This window comes from Oxyura jamaicensis, chromosome 4 (genome assembly GCF_011077185.1).
Source record: "Oxyura jamaicensis isolate SHBP4307 breed ruddy duck chromosome 4, BPBGC_Ojam_1.0, whole genome shotgun sequence".
In the NCBI taxonomy this organism is placed as follows: Eukaryota; Metazoa; Chordata; class Aves; order Anseriformes; family Anatidae; genus Oxyura; species Oxyura jamaicensis.
In genome coordinates, this window is record NC_048896.1 from 52,971,405 (window position 1) to 52,985,878 (window position 14,474).

The window sequence follows — 14,474 nt, forward strand, 5'->3', positions numbered from 1 at the left end:
ACAGTTATGAAAATCACATTACTTAAAACATATACATGTTTCATCTACCTCCAAATCTGTGTTACAGACAGAACAGTGAAAGCTTAAAACATTTTTATAAGTAGGTACTTCATTTGTATACCTTCCCTAGCACACATTAACATTACTAATGCATTAAAAAAAAAAAAAAAAAAAAAGCCACCTATAGACTGAAATCATTTGAGGGATTTCCAAGACTATTAATTCCCCACAATAGTAGAAACAAAGGAAATGTAAATCACACAAAAAAAATCCCAACAGTGAGGTGATGGAGAAGAGTCACAGTGAATTAGAGGAAGGTAGACTTTGAGTTTTTGCTACAGAAATGAGGCAGAACTAGTAATTTGAAACCAGCAGTTTTATAACCACAGTTTTACAAGTGACTAATTTGTCAAGTGCTACATATGTACATTTGGTTATAACCTTCTGCTTATTCTTTGTAAGAACCCAGCTGGAGATGATCCAGATGCTACCAAGAACTTCATGTGTATCTATACATATGTGCAGGTATTTTGGGAAATGAATTTCTCAGAGCTCAGATTTTGACAAGAGAATTTGATTTTTAAAATAGCTGGAAATGTGTTCAAGAATTTTGAGATTTTAAATATAGCTTAATATATCAGATTTTAGGAACTGGCAGCCAGATTTAACCATCAAAGAATCTACTCCAGATGGATATTAGAAGTGAAGGAACAATCTCCTTAAACTATACTTTCTATTTCTTTTAATACTTTATATTAAAAATATGATTTTTTGTTGTTTTGAGGATACAGGTTCAAAAAAAAAACTTCATGTATTTTACAAAATAGACAAACTCAAGTATATGTATGATAAAGAATACTATTGATAAAGGTCACTTTTCTCACTGAAAGCTGATAATACAGTATTAGAATAAGAGTTTCCTTGTTAATATTCCATTTCACAGAAAACCTGCACTTTCTATTGTGGCAAATGATAATTAAAATTTTATAGACTAACACAAAATTATAACTTGCTTCCTGCCAACTAAGGACACTTTACAAGTAAGATCCTCTCACAAACATCCAGGTATCATACACTCAATATCTAGCCCTTAGCTAAAAATATTTTTAAGTAGGCTAGTCAGGCTGAAAATGACTCAGAGTATGATGGTGGATGAATCATTTAAAACATTTTAAAATTAATTATATATGGATATATAAAACAGTGAGGGGGAAAAAAAGGTCACAAAGAGCCTCTAACTTCAGTCTCATCCCTAGCAAAGATAATCTACGCGGCAGAAATTAATATTTATAACTCGTGACATACCTCGAAAGGCTTTTTTAATTCAGTCCCCCATCATTTTGAACTTTATATAACCCCATAACCCATCCTTTCATCATACAAACAAATATTGCAATTCTTATCTAGCATACCGCTGTCCTAACAAGGATTCATAGTAGGTTCTTAATGTGAAAATATTGGACCCTAGCTTTCCCTCCCTCCCTCCTCCTTCAAGATCTACAGCAACTAAGACTTCATGTTCAGAGCAATGAGCAGCAGTATAATCTGTTACCAAGATCTGTATCAGCTACCACTGGTTTTGTAGGGAAGGCAGAAACGCAGAGACTACTACTTTTCCAAAGTTTTGGGAAAAAAAATCCAGTCAAATGATAGATACACTTTCTAACTGTATTGTGTAGTCGCACCTGGGGCATATTTTTTTCTCTAATGCAGATGTGATTTTAAGGGAATTTCACCAATAAACTCTGCTACAGATGAAGGAAAAAAAATATTAGATCTGGAAGTTACTGGAAGTTATTTTAAATATATGCTGCACACCCAAAAGCAGTGGAGGAATGGGGCATCACATTTAATGGAAATATCTAAAGGACTTATTCTCATAGTTTTTCCATTGTTCAGAAAATATACCTCACTGTGCAGTACTTGTGTCCAAACACTTGAGAATATCCAAAGCAGGTATGCTTCTCAATTTTCTTGGCTTACCAGTTGACATTTCTTAATTATAATTTTACCCTTTGTAAATAGAGGAGTAAGTAGAAAATGGTTTGTACAGGACAGTATCTTTCTGCATATGACAATATCATAGACTTCCTGCTCCCTTACTTAAAATGAAGGCTTTTGAAAAACAAAATGCCCCCAACCATCAAAGATAGTCCCTGGTGACAGGATTAACTCTATGAAACCTTGTTTTGTTATCACTATTACTGTTAGTTTTTATTATAATTAAAGAATCCTTATTTGAGGGAGATGGATAAGCTAGATCTTTGGTCAATCTTCAACAAGTCTTTAGGCACTGGGCTCATATCCACCTCCCAGCAGATGAAGAAGGGTGGTCTTGGATGTTACATGAGAATCTTCCCACACAGTGACTAACAAGTAAGGATCTCAGAGGCTGGGCTGTTACTAAGTTTAGAGTCCCCCTCTTATTTTGGAAGACAACTGAGTTTTGAGTTGAAAATTCACTGTAGTGTTTTTTTTTGCCACTAATACAGGAACAGTGTAGTTTTGCATAGCTTAACTTAACAATACTTATACAAGGAATACATTAGAATAAGATGGATTAAGAAGAACCAGTGCAATAATGAAGTATGAACAGCACTGTGTTCTGGCTGTTTTCTCTGCAATCAAAGGTAGCTCAGCAAAAGTCTAGACAGCTGCAAGTCCATCCTTTATTTCTGTAGTGAGTACAGGAGTGAAAATGTAGGTATTTCCATTAATAGATGTGTAATGTCAGTCATACTCATACTAAGTAACATAGGTATTAAATGAAGATGAAAAACCTCCTTAAAAAAAAAAAAAAAGAAAGAAAAACATTTATCTGTCTCGTCTAACACCTTTACTTCTCTTCATTCAGTTTTTAGCAAGAAAATTGTTGCACAATATTATGACCAGTGCACACACCTAATATTAGCATTTATTCCATATTTTCCATAAATTAAGATACAAATACTTTGAAGACAGTTAAAACAGGATCTTCTACTGTGTTGAGAAATAAAGTTCTAAAATAGAAGTTCACAGAATAGAAACTTTCACCTCACACAGATTATTGCCAAAATATGCAAGCAAGCCATAGAGTTACTTTGGAAATTCCAGCTAAGCATATGCAATTCACAAGAAGTGTTAGCAAACATCCTCATTCATCCATTTACTATAATACAGTTCTGAATTTTGTAAGGCTTGAGGTTGTTTGGTTATGTTTTTTTTTATATCCCAAACCATGTTTTTTAAAGTCTAATATCTCAAAAGTAGAAGATGGAAAAAAAATGTGCAAAAGACTAAGTGTTCTGAAAAATATCAAACTGCATTGATGCGTAAAAATTAACAAACCTGTACCCAAATTTCTAGCTTAAGTAGTGGATAAAGCCCTCTCAGATCCTACAAACTTCTTGACACTATCTTGGCAACTTAGACTGCACCATCTCCCATGGGCTTCTAGATAGTTTGTGACAGAAGAAAACAGTGAGGTTCTCAATCCTCAGATAGATATATCAGTCCCAAACTAAGAACAATTCCCTTTCAGTAAAGGGAAAATAATGCCCGAACTAGACATAAATTCTTAAGCAGGCATCAGACTTCAAGGACTATATAGGAAGTAACAAATGCATTGTCTATAGCAACAGCCCCTCTGATGTTAAAACTGCAAGGAATTTTATTGTTTGTATGTGTAAACAAAGAAGGACAAATACAGAATTGCAAGGACACTTTATGAATCAGATTTTATCCTTTGTTCATCTTCTTCCTCTTAGATTTCCCATAATTATAGGACTGGTTTTACTGTATTTATGCTTTAAGAAAAAATAATAGAAAGTATTATTATATTATAAACTTTACAATTATACATTAACGCAAAGGTTACAAATATGCCCTAATGTTTTTGCACATTGATCTGCTGTATCAGAGCTTATATGGGGACCATCAAAAGATTTCCCTGCATAACACCTACAGCTCCAGTGAAATGAAGATTCCTTCCAAATACTCAGAACACTTATGTTTATAGAACAGTTTGTTAGAAGCATAACTATATAGATTAGAAATAGAATATTAGAAAATATATTAGTACAGCTAATCCAGAAATACAAGTCATATAGTCATGTTGCCACAATTTTACCAAGGGTAGTACCCCAATTGCTGTATCAAATGCCCCTCATTAAAGTCACTCTTCATTTTTGCAGGAAAAGGAGAAACAAAAATCTGAAATATATTATGAAAAAGCTTGTAAAAAGTTAGTCTTTTTCCTTCTGATGTGTTTGCTTTACTATTACCTGATAAATGGTTAGGATGACTTATAAAAGAGACTGGAGGGAAAGAATAGGAAAACAAATTTTCTCTGCTATCCCCATAGAAATCTGAAAAGTATCACAAAGCGCACACAGTATATTCTCATACTCTTCACAAAAGAAGCTTAATACTTCCTGCCTCAAAAAGAATTATTTTCTTGACTGAGTGAGAATACATCTACCCACCTAACAGTAAGTAGCTGCAATGTCAGGTAGTCTGCAGCCTGACCAGACACAGACCACATCCAGGTCTGCAGATTTACAGATTAAAGCTAGCCGTGGTCAGACATCTGCCTGCACAACCAGGTAGGCATATTCTAAGGCTCCTTTGCCTTGTCTGCAAGGCTCCCTTGCAAAATATAGAGAGAATATGGCAAATACTTCATAAATAGGACCAATTCCACATTTATCTGTGCTTAACCTCTCTGGTTCAATTTTACTTCCATCTAAATCAACCAGACTCTTACTTTAAAAGAGAAACTGCAAGTTCTAAGCATGCAAAAAAATGGCATCCTCATAAAGTGCTTACAAGGAGGATTATGGTTCTGTCTCTCTGGTACCAAACTCTCTTTGTTTTTCTTTAACTGGCCTATTTTCCAATAATTCTATTCAAAATGCTGAAGTTATTTTAAATACTAAACACTAGTGCTATATTAATAATATATTAATAATGATTATATATAGTAATATAATATTACTAGTTGAGCTTTAAGTTAGAGGTAAGGACAAAGTCAAGAAATGCCTACCCAGACCTCAGTCCAAAAACCTAACTTGCCCTGTAGTTTACAAGTTGTTTTCTATCCTTTTTTTTTTCTTCTGTATTATCTTTGTTCAAAAAGTCTCCCATGATTCACAGAATCACAGAATAGTCTAGGTTGGAAGAGACCTCCAAGATCACCCAGTCCAACCTCTGACCTAACGCTAACAAGTCCTCCACTAAACCATATCCCTAAGCTCTACATCTAAATGTCTTTTAAAGACCTCCAGGGATGGTGACTCAACCACTTCCCTGGGCAGCCTATTCCAGTGACCCTGTGCCATATATCAATAAATAAAATGTCAAGTAAATACGAACAAATCAAATATCTAAGAACATGGCATAAATGGAATACTTACACAACAGAAGAAAATGGTGGTTGACCTTGTGAGAGAAGTGCTACAAGGACACCAGATCTCACTGCCTACAGTGAAAACACCATCACCCCTTCCTATGCAAAGCTTATGACCGGACAGTCACAAAAAGGGTCATTATTCCATCAAAGTGCTGGAAAGCTCTCTTCTTTTAAAAGTTGGCTTCTATTGCTTACTTTATTACCTTCCCTTCAAATTACTGTGTTTAAAGGTTCACTGCAAATTAATCAGGTAGTAATATTTTAAACATTAATGATGAATATTCCCTTTCCTCTTTGACAAATCGTGTCATGTCTCTTGACATGAATGTGTTATGGGAGAGAATGTCATTTTTCTTAATAATTGGTAAAAACTAGAAGAAAAATTCATACTTTAAGATTTCAGTATTATTGCTTCAGTATACCTCAGAGATGCTGACCATCTGAATACAGCCAACCAAGCAGCAGCTAGTACAACAGATCCATCAACCTGACAACCTGAAAGATCTTAAACAGAAAGTCTGTTTGTAGACTATTATGAACAGGAATAGAGAAAATTCAATCTTGAAACCCTTTCAAATGCAGTTGGTAAATAGCTTTACGATGTGAGGTGTAACAGGCTTCTTAAAGGAAAGTCTGAGTATTTAAATTTGATAATCGAAGAACTGTTTACTAAAGTAAAATAGGGTAATTTAACTATAGGGAAAAAAAATCCATGATCTCAAAGTAATAAGGGACATGTGACACAAATCCTAATCTGGCATATGACAGCTGCAGAATGAATTCAAAAGATTTTTACCAGACTAATTATCTGTTAATGGCCAGGCTCAGCGGGACACAACAAATTCCCAAGGTTTAGTTTCCAAGTCATGTGATTTGATCATAGCATGGCAGATGGCAGACAATGACTGCATACCCTTCATTTATTCTAAGAGCTACACACGCCATTTCGGTAACCCAGTACTAAAATTATGGTAATCATACATCAGCAAATAGACGTTTCTGCTGGTGACACTGCTATTCTTGCAGCCATCATTTCCCACACTGCGCAGCATGTCATCTTTATTAAGTGCCGTCAGCTCTTGGAGTGCACAGACAAAAATTGAGAACCCAGTAGGATTTACCCTCTCTGTGGATCCAGAAAAACGCTGGCAAGTTGGATGTCAGTTTAACAGTACACACATTTGCTTTTATTTAAAGTATTAGCAGTTTTTTTCAGTTGCCGTCGTCTAATTTAGAAGTGCTGACTTCATATCAGAGTCTGATTTTGCACTCATTTTGATAAATATTCTGTTACTTCAACATCCCACCTCACTAACCTGTTTGATGGCAGTGGCTACTAGTGATTATATATCTAAACCTTACATCACTGAAAAAGATTAAATTCACCCCCAGCGGACTCCAGCCATTACATTCTCAGTAATGCTACACCACATCCCCAAAGCCAGATTTATGTATCCCTGGGGGAGGCAACATACATTCTCCATTTTATCTGTACTATATTTTAAATTATTGATTTCCAGAAAGTGTAAGTATGAATACTACATAGGTTCTCTGCCACCCTTCTCCTATCCCCAAACAAATTCTAAAGACTCGAAAGCCAAGTTTTTCAGTGCTAGACTGCAGCTATACCACACGGCATGACCTTAATTTTTAGCACATGCAACAAAGCTGAAGAGCTTTCTCAGCATGACTGTTCACTGCCAGTTTAAGACACTCTTGTTAGATGACTCACAAGATGTTCAAGTTTGTTGTTGGTTTTTATTTATTTTTTTACTACTTTTTCTTTAACACCACAGGCATCATCATTTTGATACTTCTAAATAAAATCCTTACTATGCATTTTCATTGCTCCTCAAAATGGTAATGATCCTCTGACCGCTGTGGTAAAAGCTGTAAATACTTTCTTGAGGTAAATCCTAAACCACACATCATCTACCTGTGGCCTTTGTGCTACTACATTAAATGAAATTGCTTTAGGATGCATTCCCCAACATGATTTGTAGGTGGAAAAAAGCCTCTATTTTCATAGTTAGGGTATTTTTCAGATCCCTACATCTATTACAGGGCACAGTTCATTTCAGGTTAGTTTCAGATAACACTGCCTTCCATAAATAACCACAGATGGGAAAACTATATCCATGGATGAAGGCCAAAATTATCTCCTCTACTTGAGTACACCATTTCCTCCTTCCCTCTAGCAATAAATATCCACTGCTTCCAGTTCCGGACCTTCCGACTGAAAGTCTGAACAAAAATACTGTGTAGCAGTGTCCATAGATGAATTCATTTCCTGTCATACAGGCTTCCACAGCGTTAGGGCCTCTTTAATTCTTTTGTTTTTCTCATTCTCATAAAATTTGTATCCTCCACGCAGCAGGCTTACATCTCTCCACTGTTACTCTCTGAAACAATTGCACAAGCCCAGCTTCCCCTAAATCAGGTTTCATTCCAAATGTTACCTGGGGTTTGCTACCACTGGGTTTGAACTTACTCTACCTGTAAACCTTGCTGTATGAAATTTAATGGGGGATGCAGGTGCGTATCTGTACACATCTTAATGTGTATCTTACTGGCATTCAGATTTTTATTATTTTGTCTCCAGCTCAACAATTCTTCCAAAGCTGTGGACAGCCTTTAGGTACTGAAAACACTCAGATACACACAGAATTTTCAGGAACCTCAGAGACTATTAGACCCCGTTTATCTACCCCACAGAAAGGCAAACTAAACTCAAATTGCGCCTGAGTGATTTCTGACAAACCCATTCTAAAGGAGAGAAAAAAAAAAAAAGAAAAAAAAAAAAGCAAAATAGTAACAAAAATCACCTCTTCATTAACCTGAATGTAACAGTGACTGCCACGGAGTTCCTCTAGACCTGATGAGCTTCAAGCCTTTACCATCTCCCTGCTGAACCTTTGTTTCAGTTTGTAGGAAGACCTGCCATCTCAGAGGGGCATCTTAGCAGCTGCAGCTGGTCTATTCTAATTTCCAGTACAAAACAAATACAAAATTCAGTTTACAGAAGCCATCATCTCTCTACTAAGAGCTTTCAAACCTGTTACTGGAAAGTAAAAACTGAGTACAATAAGTCTGATGAATTCTTCCAGCTGTAACACATTTTCATTAATTTCCCATTTACTTTTAACAGGTCCTTTATAAAAATTGTTATCAGAAAATTAGTGAGCTTTACTTTTCAAAGAGAGCCACCAGCATACTGGTGGCTCATCAGAAAAGAGTTTCAAAAAAAGGTATGTTTTATCTGCAGCATGTTCTCAATATTCTGGGAATGGAGTACAGAAGAGATAGCTCATCCATCTCTTCAATCCTGTTACATATTTTCATACATGCAACTGCAACACATCGCAAGCTTGAGAATTTACTATCTTCATGAAGTGAAGATTTCATTTTCTTTTAGGTGACAATAATACGTGCTTCAGAGCTCTGTACAGTTTTTGTGAGTTTCTCAAAGGAAATTCACCACCACGGTACTCTCAAACAATTAGTAGCTGAATTATCATTATATTGCTACCCTACATTTCACAATAATTGTAACTTTAAGCTTGTTTATCTTCCCTTTGGAGATATGGAAGGGTTAACTTCCCAACTGCAGAAGCTTCAGTGTGACTGTCCTTGCTTCACAGTAGGAAGTGACAGATTCCAGCAAAGAACAGAGGGAAAAAATACAGCCAAGTAAGGAAGGCACTCTGGTCAGGCAAATACATAAGGCAAACCCCAATGTCAGAAGCACAAAGAGTGAAATAGCAGAAGCCAGCCTGCAATGTTAAAGCCTAGCTACTGTGAGGAGTATTTTTCCTTAGAGAAATCATCACAAAAGTCTTATCCATTAGAAATTATCCATTTCAAACATGAAGATAAAAGGAATCCTTGTTAATGTTAGAAAAATTTACAATTTAAAGCTAGATAATTGTCCGTCTTCATACAAAACAGTCAAAGAGAAGATACAACATTGATATTATTCTCTGCTTTACTACTACTAAGTTCTTGCTATTGTATGTAAAGATTAATGAAGTCAGATGAAAGTCATATAAAACTTATTCCGTAGATATCCTTTCCATTGTACTGATCAAAATTAAAAACAAGAGTTTTTCATAGGTCTCTGGTTTCATGATTATTTCTTACTACCCACATTAAATACCTCAATGGAAGTCAAAATTGTTCCAGACGTTAATGAGAGAACCTCACATTCCCTAACAACCTAATAAAAGGATACAACTCTTATACATGTATGTTTTATACATTTGTATTTCAACATCAATTCCACATTAAACAGGACACACTGCCTTTCATAAAAGGGAAAAAAAATCTGTATTTCTTCAGAGATAAAAGAGGGGAGCAGGCAGGGAGGGAACCCTGAGAATCACAAGAGCTACATTTATAAGACACAGCCATTTACAAAGTGCCTTTTTTTTTTTTTTTTTTTTAAATGGTTGCTTTTCAAGCTGTGCCAACAATAGGAGGAATATAAAAGATCTGCCTCCCTAGCAGATTTAGAAGAATAAGCAATTACCACATTAGAGAAAATAGGCTCAGAAATTTCCACCAATTGGTAATTGGCAGCAGAGCAACTCTTTATTTGCCAAACTCCACAAAGCCCTTGGGCACCAAACTCTACATATACCAGCAATGAACAGAGAAAGGAAAAAAAAAAAATCCCAACAGGGCTCAGCCCTTCACCTTGGGGAAAACAACAACAAAAACCTCCAGAAGTCTCTATCCTCCAAGAGAAGCAGAAGGAGGCTCTTATTATCAGGGTGCCTGAAGTCCTGGGTAGAAGACCTGTACCACACGACCCCCCAGAATCACAATTACATTGTGGTTGTGCAAGGAAAGGCTCCTTCCCGAACCCTATCTGGAAGAGCAGAAGTCCTTTCTTCCAAACACGTGTAGGTTTGCACAGTTATGCACTGCCATCGCTGAAACATTTTACACAGAAATGAGTATTAAGGAGCAGCTACTCACAATGTGAGTACTGCAGGCTGCTCACAGTGCAGGCTGCTCACAGTGAGAACTAGGGATTTCTCTATTCCACCATGGATGACATTAATGTGTAAGCAACATATGTGAAATTTAATGTATGACTGCAAGTTAGTTAATTTTATTGCTCCCTGATGCACCGCTGCAGCTACCACATAAATGCAGATGGGTGAGTTTCCACGCTATCAACAATTCAATAGAAGAAGCAAATCTGAACTGAGACTCCAAATCTTAGCAGTTGCTTTTCCTGACTCTTCCCAAATCTTTTTTATCTATTTGCCTGAGAAAATTAAAATCTCCCTGTATGGGACAGTAACAGAAGAATTCATGTGTAGGAGAGACTATTTTCTGTATTATAAATATCATCAAAGTTACCTTGTAATGAATTAAATTTAACATTATTAAATCATATTTCAGGACTTTTTAAAAGAAAAGCACATTCCTATAAAAGATTCTCTTGTAACAAATTTCATTTAAAATAAAAATATTAGAACTAAAGAGCATGTTATAGTGTCAAATATTGCAGATCAAGAGCCTCAGTGATGTATTTGCCTCACTATACTTAATACCAGAGAACAGAAGTAGTTCTTTCCAAGTGTTTGATTATAAAAGGTGTATCCATAGCACACAGAATATAACTTGAGAAAGCCCTCATGTTCAGATTATATGAATAAGTGCACTTTTTCTATGATACATTTGCTAGCAACTTGCAACATAAAAATGTTTTCTTTAAAGCACATTATGAAAAGCTTGAGAATAAAAATTCCCAGCTCTCCTTATACAAAATCAGAACTTTTACAAGTAGTGCATGCAAACATACAGGTATGCAGATGTGCAAAAATACCTTCTGAATAAGCAAGGATACTAATATTTAGTCAACAATACCATAGCCCTGGTATCAGATATCAAACATGATCTACTTTGCAGCCTGTGCTGTTGAAGTCCTACATGAGTGTCAAATAAAAGCATCAAGTATCGAAGTCCTGTGCCATGAAGAGCTGAGCCATTCACTTGAATGATCAACAGATTGTCAGATTACTGACGCTTTTACCTGGTGCAGCACAATATTCTTTAGGTCTCTCCTTTGTATTTCTGTGTTACAAACAAAGATCTACTTTATCATTAATCCTGACAGCATGTTTTTGCAGTGGTAAACTAAAAGTAAAATAAAACCAAATTTCAAAGACATGACTGCTACCTCTGAAATACTAATTTCAGATAAAATTCTTGACTTTAGACCATCTCAGTATCTCCAGGATGACATTCCAATATCTTTGTTTCTTAAATACCAGTCTGTGGAAATGAAAGGGGAGGGGACAGCAGTACTTTTTTTTTTATATACCACTCAGCACCTCATAGTAGTCTGCAAATATGACTCTGCTTCTGAAAACACACATGTATTTTAACAACAATTTACTTTCAAATGTTTCAAACTGTATTACTGAACATATTCAAAATGCACTTAGTTTAGTATATAAAAAGGTTTTGTTGTTTTTTTCTTTTACTTAACCTGGTAAATTTCTTCTGCAGTATAGACAATCTTATTTTTTTTATAGATGTTAATACTTGAATAGAAATTTCAAGAGTTGCAGTTTACTTAATTGTCCTTATTCAGAAGGAGGTAACACACAGTAACAAGAATTCAAGTTATGAAAACAAAGAAGCTTATTTAGATTAACTCATAATTAGTAGATGTTCATAGCAATTTATTCTCCTACCTGCTTTCCATCCAGTGTACAAAGTCTCTTGACTACACCCGAATCTAACTTAATGGCTTCTGTGATGTCAGTCAAGACCTGTTCAAAGGAGTGAGCAGTCTTCTTATTCAGCAGAATTCTCACAGCTTTTCGTGGTTTTACTCCGCTCCTAATAACAGTCACCAATTTGGGTTTAATGAAATCTTTACTCTCCTTCACTTCACTCTTTGTGGATGTCAAAGATGTCAAGGATCGAGTAGATCCAGTCCTTATGTTCACACACCAGTTTGGATTGACATTCTTGGTATAATCAACTTTGCGATATGGTTCGTTGGATGCACATACATAACTTTCACCTGAAAAAAAAGATGACATTTTCTTACTTTAAGAGTTTTTTTCCAATTTTAAAAGATAACACATTTGTCAGAAGCAGTGACTTTGCTGTATTTCAACTGCAGGTCATTTTAAATAAAGGACAGAGAATTAGAAGAACTCTGTCCAAACAGTAAACTCACAGAGTGGTGTCAACAGGTTTCAAAAGACTTCTGGTTAAGCAATAAAACGCAGTAAAGGATAACAAAGAGGTTGACAATATTTCCCATTTCTTTTGGATCATAATTTCTGACTCCTAAGTCATTTTGCAAGTGATTAAATTACTTGAGCTCACAAGACATGACATTAAGATCATTCTCCTATAGCAAACATGTAGGTCCTTCCCCTGTATATTCCTCAAATACATACTTAAACACGTGTACACACATACACCCCTGTTTAATAATAGGTTATTTTAAAAGGAGCAAGTTTTAAGAGAACAAAATTCAAGCATCTCAAGATCCTTGTCCTGAAGCACACATCAGTTTACCAGACGTATGTACATACTGCCTTTCTACCAAGGATACACTGTTGAAATGTAGTCACTGCAACATTTTTAGCCCAACAGCTTCTGTTGAGGCCACAAATGAGAAGATGACTGAAGGAGTAAGGAAGTGTAGACGTCCCCATTTTGATTTCTTTCCTAGTTCAAAGCCTTTATCATTGCTGACATCTCCTGAATTGGAGGAAAGGAGGTGAGAGAACAACAGCATCAACAAAACATAAAACATTATTTATTACAGGCTAGTAATACATGCCCTCACATCAAATTACCTAAAGTGAAACAGCCATGATGCAGGTCTAAGGAGTCTTACTACTTTTCTCCATCTCCTAACATAACACAAGGCTAGAGACTCTCCAGCTTTCTGAAGAGGACAGTTTTCTTTCCAAACAGCCACTTATTGTTTAGCACAACCCTTTTAATGTCTGCCAGCAACACACAGACCATGACAAAGAACATCTTCAATTCTGAGTTTTTTTGTTTGCTTGTTTGTTTTATTTTTTTTAGTTTTTTAAAACCTACATCTTTAGAGGTTCACAAAATGACATCTAAAGACTTTCTCAAACAGGCAGAGTATTGCTACAGGGATGGAAACACCAAATGGTACAAGCATTCCACACTGGCCGGCACACCCTGCCTCTAGGCAGAAGAGGTAACTGTTGCTTAAAAACCTTATACTGTTCTCAGAATAAAGCTTTGTGCTGAAGATCCCTGCTGAAATGAAACAACCTATAACTTACTGCAACAAACCTCCCATATGTTTAGACTGCAAAAGGAGCAAAGAGTGCTAACATCTGTCGGACAGTACTGTAAAAGGTATAAAATGTACATTTATGTCTAGATATACACTAGTGGACTTTTAAACAATGCTTTTACTTTCAGATCTGTTGTTTGCAGAGCTGATCTTGCTTAAAAGTTGTATAATTTACTCTGAGAGCAAGATAGAAAACTACTTTCAGACCCCTTAAGAATTACTGTAGTCTGAAAGATGTTTTCATGCTTCTTTTTTTCCTATCCCAATTACTGCTGTCTAATTTATCAAGTGTTTAGACCTTCTTGAAAGTTTACTTGCTGTATTTGAAAGAAAACATTGAAGTTGTTGTTCACTCAATGAATGAAGTTAAGTCAAGTTAACAAATGATTCTGTTCAAGAAAGTTTGGCAGCCAGTTCTGCTTCCACAAGCATCTGGGATGGTTCTCCGCTGAGGTACTAGGAAACAATTTGGTGTGAAGTTTCACTGGTGCCACTGTCTTGCTTGTGTACTTCATCTTCACACATCCCCACCACTCCTCCTTCTATTCAAAGATCAAATGACGCACAAAATGGGAACTAATATAGACAAAGACTCCTTCTCCCCAAAAACAAGGAATTTTTTTATTTTTTATTTTTTTAAAAAAGGCTGCTTTCAGCCCACAGGCTCCTTGAATGAAATGTTCATATACCCATGCACCTGCATACTTGCACTGGCACTGCCCTATGCAAAAAAAAAAGCAAACAAACAAACAAACAATGCACACC

The 14,474-nt window shown here is 35.9% G+C and overlaps 1 protein-coding gene across 6 annotated transcripts in view; it reads right to left on the minus strand.

Moving 5' to 3' along the window:
• DCLK2 (doublecortin like kinase 2) overlaps window positions 1-14,474 on the minus strand; it is an 84,952-nt gene that overhangs the window by 59,516 nt on the left and 10,962 nt on the right. For all 6 annotated transcript variants that reach the window (XR_004750517.1, XR_004750516.1, XM_035325423.1 and 3 more), the window contains exon 2: window positions 12,103-12,437. Coding sequence is in view for 4 of the 6 variants with exons in the window: in XM_035325423.1 (XP_035181314.1) it covers window positions 12,103-12,437 (335 nt within the window). In the remaining 2 variants the exon portion in view is untranslated. The remainder of the gene's footprint in view (window positions 1-12,102; window positions 12,438-14,474) is intronic.